The sequence below is a fragment of the Megalobrama amblycephala genome, linkage group LG20 (genome assembly GCF_018812025.1).
Source record: "Megalobrama amblycephala isolate DHTTF-2021 linkage group LG20, ASM1881202v1, whole genome shotgun sequence".
Classification (NCBI taxonomy): domain Eukaryota; kingdom Metazoa; phylum Chordata; class Actinopteri; order Cypriniformes; family Xenocyprididae; genus Megalobrama; species Megalobrama amblycephala.
Window position 1 is genome coordinate 5,837,657 of NC_063063.1, and position 7,785 is coordinate 5,845,441.

The 7,785-nt window shown below is 38.3% G+C and overlaps 1 protein-coding gene across 2 annotated transcripts in view; it reads left to right on the forward strand.

Moving 5' to 3' along the window:
• The window catches only part of prkg1b (protein kinase cGMP-dependent 1b), a 198,549-nt gene that overhangs the window by 146,334 nt on the left and 44,430 nt on the right, over window positions 1–7,785 (forward strand). For both annotated transcript variants that reach the window (XM_048169848.1, XM_048169847.1), the window contains exon 6: window positions 6,836–6,913. In XM_048169848.1, the coding sequence (XP_048025805.1) occupies window positions 6,836–6,913 (78 nt within the window). The remainder of the gene's footprint in view (window positions 1–6,835; window positions 6,914–7,785) is intronic.

A 7,785-nucleotide genomic window follows, 5' to 3' on the forward strand; every position in this document is an offset into this window, starting at 1 on the left:
TTCTGCCGTCTCAGTCTCAAGTGAATTTGAACGCATCAAAAAAAAAACTAACCGAAACTCAGCATATACTTGCCTCACAGACGTTAGAAATATATCTATGGAAACCTTGAAATGTCTACTTTTAAATGAATTGATTCAAATCTAAAACAAATATTCTTAGATTATGTAATCCATATGAACCATACATATTGGCGCGTCGACTACTGCGGAGATGACGAGTCAGCATCGTCGACTTCATCTCTGCAGCCGAAAACACACAAAACACTAGCCTGGGTGCCAGCCCGAACCCCGCCCACAACATTTTTTGGACGGGAAGTTCGGTCTGGACTCGATCCATTGTGGAGTAATTATGCTCGGCTCCCAGAAGGCCGAGCCAATCAAATTGCCAGGGCGGGCTTTAATCGATGATGGACAGGCTATCTGCGGTTACGTAACCGCCCACGTCATCAGAGAACGCTTGGGGAGTTTGATTGACAAGCGATCTAACCAATCAGAACGCCGCATCCGCCATTTTGTCCGTCAAAGCAGTCAGGAGTTAGAAGATTAACATCGGTGGAGTTAAACTTGAAAAATTGACGTCTTTCCGCGTTTGAAACAACATTCATTCTCATGTTCATTCATGTTTATTTGATGCTATAAATGGACTAGTAGGAAGAGATGATCGGTTCACGAGCCTCTTGAGCTGAGGCGCTACAGCAATCTGTCACGATCATGGTCACAACACATTAAAGAGCCACAAAACGGTTTTTATTGTTTGAATTTTTTAAATAACTACACAGTTTGAAAGCTGGGACTTTGTTTAATATCATAAGTAACCAGCTCTGTCTCGTCTGTCGATGTGTTGTCAGTTTCCTCTTTGCTCCACTCTGTGTGGCGTGACAGCGCCACGGCTTGTCGGACAAAGCAACAGTAACTAAGGGGGGCGAGTCTTTGCGAAAGGTCAATTAGTTTACAACAATGATGGCTGTTGTTGAAGAACTGAGATGTGTAGATTCCGCCATCGCGTCCGTTATAGAAGATATCGACAGCGCATTAATTTTAAAAGAGGAACAGAGGACCGCGATCAAGGCATTTGTCGATGGGAAAGATGTCTTTGCCGTCCTTCCTACGGGATTCGGCAAAAGTTTGATTTATCAGCTGGCCCCGATGGTCGCTAAGAAGAGTTCTGTTGACAACTATGCGTCGCTCAACATACGTCACTTACTCTGTAGCTCTGATTGGTTGTAGGTCTATCCAATTGAGGTCTTTCCTGGATCGGTTGAAATACGCCCCCATAATCAAAGCCCAATGGAGCAGTATCAGACTCATATTCTGACTAGAATTGAGTATGACCACGTCAGGCTAACAAAACACTAGTTTATCAATAAATTAATTAAAATGTTCAGACAGTCTCCTTCTGTTTTTTCACATCACATTGATAATCATTATGTTTGCTGGTGCATTGCTGAAAGCTTCATGCTGATTAGGCTATGTATTATATATAGTCGATTAAAGACTCATTATTATACATGAAAGTAATGCTGTTCTTATTAATATTAACGCGCAATTAGCCGACTAATCGCTTAAATGAATGACTACTAGTCGATTAGAAAAACCTTTAGTCGAGATCAGCCCTAAACAAATATCTAGTTCAGTCATGAAACTCTGGAGGGTGTGAGGCTGATTAGCCCTGTACATGCAATCTGCAAGCATCATTACTGCATGGCACAAGCTGATTGGCCTCTGCTGATCCTGCATCCAATTGAGATTGTTTGCTCAACATTTAAATAGTTTGGTTCATTATTTGCTGTAAGCTAGTCCTGCAGTGCCCTTATCAGAGTTCCTCTGGAAACCCTCCACCTCCCCCAGCTCCACCTGCCAAGATCTGCTACGGGACTTATGTGTGTCTATTTATGCAGCAGCAGCATATCTTACATGCTCACAACATCGTTTCTGTGTGTCTATCAGCAGTAGCAAGTCCGTACTTGCTCCGCAGCATAGCAGACCAAATACTTTAACATTGCCATATTCAATAACATGCTAAAACTATAGAGTTGTCATGATTGAACTATGTTTAGACGCAGATGTCTCAACTTATGTATGCAAAGAAGTGTGTAGTTAGTACAGTAATATAGCCACAGTATTAGTTATTGTCTCCACGCCAAGACCTTCTGAACCAAGCAAGTGAATATGTGGGATGTGCTGCACTGCCAGATTTCTTGGCACGTTGAATATCTTTTCATACTCTGCAAGCCTGATGGTGAAACAAACTTGTGGTATCATATTTTGCAGTTCAGTGTGGAGATGGTCATCACAGAGAATCGCTCCGCATGATGTTCCAGTTTAAAGATCTATGGCTCTTTAATTGATGACTCTCCTGAAACCAATTTGAGGAAGGAAATTACAGCAAATAGCTTTTCATTTTTTTAAAAAATGAAACCAAATGGATGCTTGATGATAATGTCCTCCAGGGGAACACAAGGACAAAGATTAGGTGAAATGAAAATCAGAGATCCACTTTTCCACAGTGTCACTTTTTTCTCAAAACGGTTATCGAAAAGGCTCTTCGTTCCACACGATAATCATTAAGATAACGATCAAGGCCCTAAAACATCAAAATATTGTTTAGAAAATATGTCTTTGTGAGGATGAAGATATTTCAGATAAAATGTTTTTCAAAGACATTTTAGTATCACTAACAATGTCTGTCTCAGCTTGATCACCTTCAGAGAGGCTATGTATTCTAAAGTTTTTAAAGACTTTAATGTGAACTTTAGTAAAGTGCTTAGTGCAATTAGTCATTAATTTTTCCTATAGCATCTAATAGCTTTTAACCAAACCACGTCTTTATCTGTAGTGGCTCAGAAATACCTGCACAGACTAAAAATGCCAGAAAAGAGGCATTCAGAACCCCAATTAATGATCTTTTCAACAAATAAAGCACAGTGTTTCAGAGATGATGGGGAAGTTGAAAAACTAGACACAAAACATTCACAGTGAAGTTTCCGGTGTAAAAGTATTTCAAGAGAAGCGGAATATTGAATAGAGGGTGGGGTTTTATTTTAGCAAACCTCCTCCCCATCCCTTGCTCATAGCAGTCTGATGGTTGGAGGGGAGTGGTTAAGGATATTCGACCCAAGCCGTCAAACTGATGTCATCAGAAAAGGAGGAAGCTAATTTTCCGATTTGATTATTGCGTCATTGCGATGACGTCATTTTTATTTTGCACACCATTCAAGCTTGTGCCGACCAAGCTTGAGAAGGAGGTGGTAGGAGAAACAACCAATATTTTGAATTTGGACTGCAGTACCCATTTCAACCACTAGCTGTCAATATTACATACTGCACCTTTAAGACTCCCTAGACTCTTAAACAACATATATTTGAATATATTTACTATAAACATCAAATATATAGTATATACTTATAAATAAGGACTTTGCACCGGGTGTATGATAGGGCCAACTATGTCATTAATTGTAAGAATCAGAGATTTTTTTATACTCAAGAAATTGTTTATATAGTATTGTTTCTGATTTGGTTATGCAATTTCATGGGATGAGTAGCTAATTTCCACATCAAAAATATTAATTTCATCGCCTTATGCTTTTAGTCTGATTTTCACATCCTTTTTTCATTTCAAATCTTTGGTTCATGGTTTATTTTTTAAATGCTTATTAAGAAAATGAAAAGGAAAAAGCACTTCTGAAACCAAGGCTGTTCAAAAAGTTATTACACTTTATTGCCCTTTGTCTACGGCAACTAGCTATGCCTGGGCTTTATCCCAGACATACTTGTGAAGTGCTGGAATTGGCAGACATTCCCACACTGCACTGTTCTACTTGGAGCAACATGGGTCAGAAAGTCAGATTTTTCCATCAGATGTGTAAGGTCTTATGGTAAGAATAAAAGAATGTAGGGCAAAGAGTGGAAAAAGGGGGGATTTCTGGAAAAGAATCAAAGTTAAAGTAGTAAATCAGTAGGAATTATGAGACAATAAATAGTATTATTACAACATTATTGTCAACCACAGTACATTTGTGTTTATGTGGTATCTAGTTATTGAAAAAATGGTTATTTCACATTTTTAATCCAAGTTTGTTTTAACATGTCTGAATGTTTGGCAGTCCAAACGGATAATGTCAAGAACACGATGTTAAAAATCACAGCTGATTTTACTTCCAATGTGCGTTTCATGTCACGTTGAGTGCATTGAACGTGTGGGATAATGTATTCCACACAGTCACCTGTGCTATATACTACATATTTTGGCAAATTTTAGGTCATCCTTTTATTTTATGCATTATACTGTGCACAGTGTATACTGGGGCAAAAGTAAAAGTAGTGTGGTAGTATGCTGTTCTGGCATTGGCATATTTTAGGAAAACTCCACAGACAGGAATTTTATCGTCAGAATTCTTTTACTAAGAAAAGTAGGACAATTTGTGGACAAGGACATTTTAAATTAAAATTCTGAAAATAAATGTTACAGAGATAATTATATTCACATTTTACAAAAAATGAATAAATTCTTCTTTATGTAAGAATTTCACATTTCTGCTTTTAAACCATCTGGAATGTCTTGCCATGTTAACATCCATTGTATGCGCATTACTATAAATGTGTTTTTCATTTGTGCTTCAAAAAAACTGCTGGATGAGTCAGAATTATTTTCAAACCACAAATGTCATAGAGAGATGTAGAGGTGGTATTTAACAGTAGGCTACATCCTAACAGTACAAAAGAGTCAAATTGAATCCTGAAACTCAACAATATTACTTCCTCAAGGTGAGCTCAGCGATAATCATATAACTCTACATTGCTGTAGGAGCAGACAGTTCAGTCTTTGGCTATAAACTGAGGAACGTTAGCTTCTTCAGATCTCAAATCAGGTCTTTCGGGTTTTCTCATGGTTTCAGGACTTCAGGGACTGGACTTGATCTCTGAAATGATAAATCTGTTTGGTCTTGATGTCCAAGGGGCAGGATTCATGGAACATTCTTAAGAATACAATTCTTCTCAACTGCTGTTTTCTTCTTATTTTCTAACTTAAAGACAATACTTTGTATTCCCAAAAACCTTTCTTAAAAATGTTCTTATCTTTTTTCTTAAGATTGTTCTCAAAACAAACAAACAAACAAACAAAAAACAAGTATTCATATGCTTGAAAGAATGTTCTTAAATATCATTGTAAATAAGTTAGGATAACCTCCAACCTGTCTTAAATCCCCAAAGTTAAGATGTTTAATGAAATGATTGGGTTGTTTCAAATATTAAACATTACAACACAACACTCTAGTCAATTATTAACACTATAGTCATTAAACATAACACTATGGGCCCTGAAGCGCACACCGCAGGTGCACTTAGGGCGTGTCTGAATCCACTTTTGCTAGTTTAACACGGGAAAAATGGTCGGCTTGCCCGGTGCATGGTCTAAAAGGGTTATTCCTATTCTCTTAATGAGTCATGGGTGTTTTTTGGGGCGTAACATACAATAAACCAATCAGAGTCTCATCTCCCATTACCTTTAAAAGCCAGTTGCGCTGGCAGCATGGTGAATTCACTATTTACATGGCGGGATTTGCAAGCGGAAAAACTGCTTCTCTTGCCAGGAGACGGATCTGCTGGTGTGCGAGGTTAAAGTGTGTGAGCAGACCGTCTACAGGACAAGCCGGATTCCACCAAAGCATTTTTATCTTTATGCACACAATAATAATCTTTTACAATGTGATTCTTTTAATATTTGGCATGTTTGTGTGCTGCTGTGCATCCCTGTGTGTGTGTAATAAGCAAAGTGTATGCGCGCTTATAGGTGCTACTATTACTAACGCGCTCTTTAAATAACAAAACAAATATTGCGGCAGTGACTTTAGATCAGGTTTCAGTTGGTCAATGGCGCAGTCTATTTCAGTTGCCTCAAAATAGCAACGTGGCAACAATGCACCTGAACACACCTCGTTTTCAGAAGAGCACGCCCATGGGGCGAGAAACTACCAAAAAACACTTGCGTCGCGCCTGGCGACACATTGCACCGGGTGTATGATAGGGCCCACTATGTCATTAATTGTAAGAATCAGAGATTTTTGTATACTCAAGATTATTTTCACACTGTTGCTCCAAGATGAAAGTACTTGACGTGATAGAGAAAACTGGCTGTAAAAGAAGATAGTCTACTTGTGTTGTTATGAATTGCATAAAACACATTTTGGAACAAAAATATTTTGCTGAAGAAAATGCAAGTGGTACTTGAAAAGTTGCCATGGATGTTCTGGGTGGTTTCCAGGGCATTGCTTATGCGGTTGCTATGGTGTTCCAAGAGGTTTCATCACATTGCTATGCAGCTCCTAGGATGTTCTAGGTGATTCTAGGTGGTTATTTATTGGCTAAAGTCAATAGATTACATCCTCAAGCATCTGTGATATGGTGCTCTCTATAATCTGAAGTCCAAGTGCTTAGAAAAGTATCAACACACCTCTCCTCATCAAGCCACACAGTTTAAAGTATCTTTCATAATCGTAGAAGAAACTAGACAAGGTCAATACTTTTGTAGAGATCCCTAAGTATCAGTATAAACATTGAGATTTCAGCCAAAGTTTCTCAGAGTTCTGTAAACTTACTTTTGCAGTGGGGGCTGCTGTGGGTTGCCGGTAGCATGGATTACTGCTAAGAGGACTTCTGTTCTTGTTTTGGTGTTGTAACCCTGAAGTGGGCTGTTGCGTGATTGAGGCACTTTTTTCCGAGATGACTTGAGGATGATTGTGATGGAGCAACACTGTGAAAATTGGACCAGAAGGAAATAAATGACACTTTAGTAATTCTCTCTTTGCCTCTCCCTTTTTATCTCGTTTCTCAGACTCACTACAGTGATGGAGAGTACATTATTAGACAAGGTGCCAGAGGGGACACGTTCTTCATCATTAGCAAAGGAAAGGTAAGATCTTTTCTGCCACGAAGACAGAACACCACAGAGGTTGCATGCACGAATTCACCCCAAAATGAAAATCCTGTCATCATTTCCTCACCCTCATATCGTTCCAAACCGTTATGCAGCTTTTTTACTTGGAAGTCAAAAGGAAGGAAGGGTTTGAAGGATTTTCAAAAGTTTTGGAGGGTCTTCATGCAGCTCTTTTCTATACAATATCTGTCAAGCTCCTAAAAGGACAGAACGCAGTATAAAAAATATCAAAAAAGTAGTCTATATGAGTTATAATTAGTGCTGTCAACGGTAACACGCTAACACATGCGATTCATTTTTTCCAGTTTAAAGTGTTAAATATTTTTACGCCGTATCCTCACAAGAGCAGCCTTGAATGAGTTAAATAAAGCCATAAACGAAAGTAAAGAGTTGAGAGAAAGTGGGACGTGTGTGAGATCCGCGTCATGCGTAGCAGCGGCAGATCTTAAAGTGACAGCAGCTGATGGTGTCTGTCATTGAAGATAATCAAAGAACAAAGGTAACAGAGGAAATTACTCACTGCTTTTGACTAAAGAACTTTTGTAGCTTTATTTGGGAGGAATTAATCTATATAAGTTAGGTTATGCCTGTTTGATAACATCAAACTTAATTTCTGTATTATACAGTATTTCCTGTTAGTCTGTTAGACAGGTAGGAAGGGCACAGGTCAATATGATATTTATTATGGATTTATGTGAGGATTGTTTTAAGTTCACTTAAATTAAATGTTATATTTTTGAAGCCTAATAAATGTTAAAAAAAAAAAAAAAAAAAAAAAAGATTGCTTTCAATTACACAGTTGAATGGCTTTAATTCATGTTTGAATTGAGTCGGGGGGGGAAATCAAT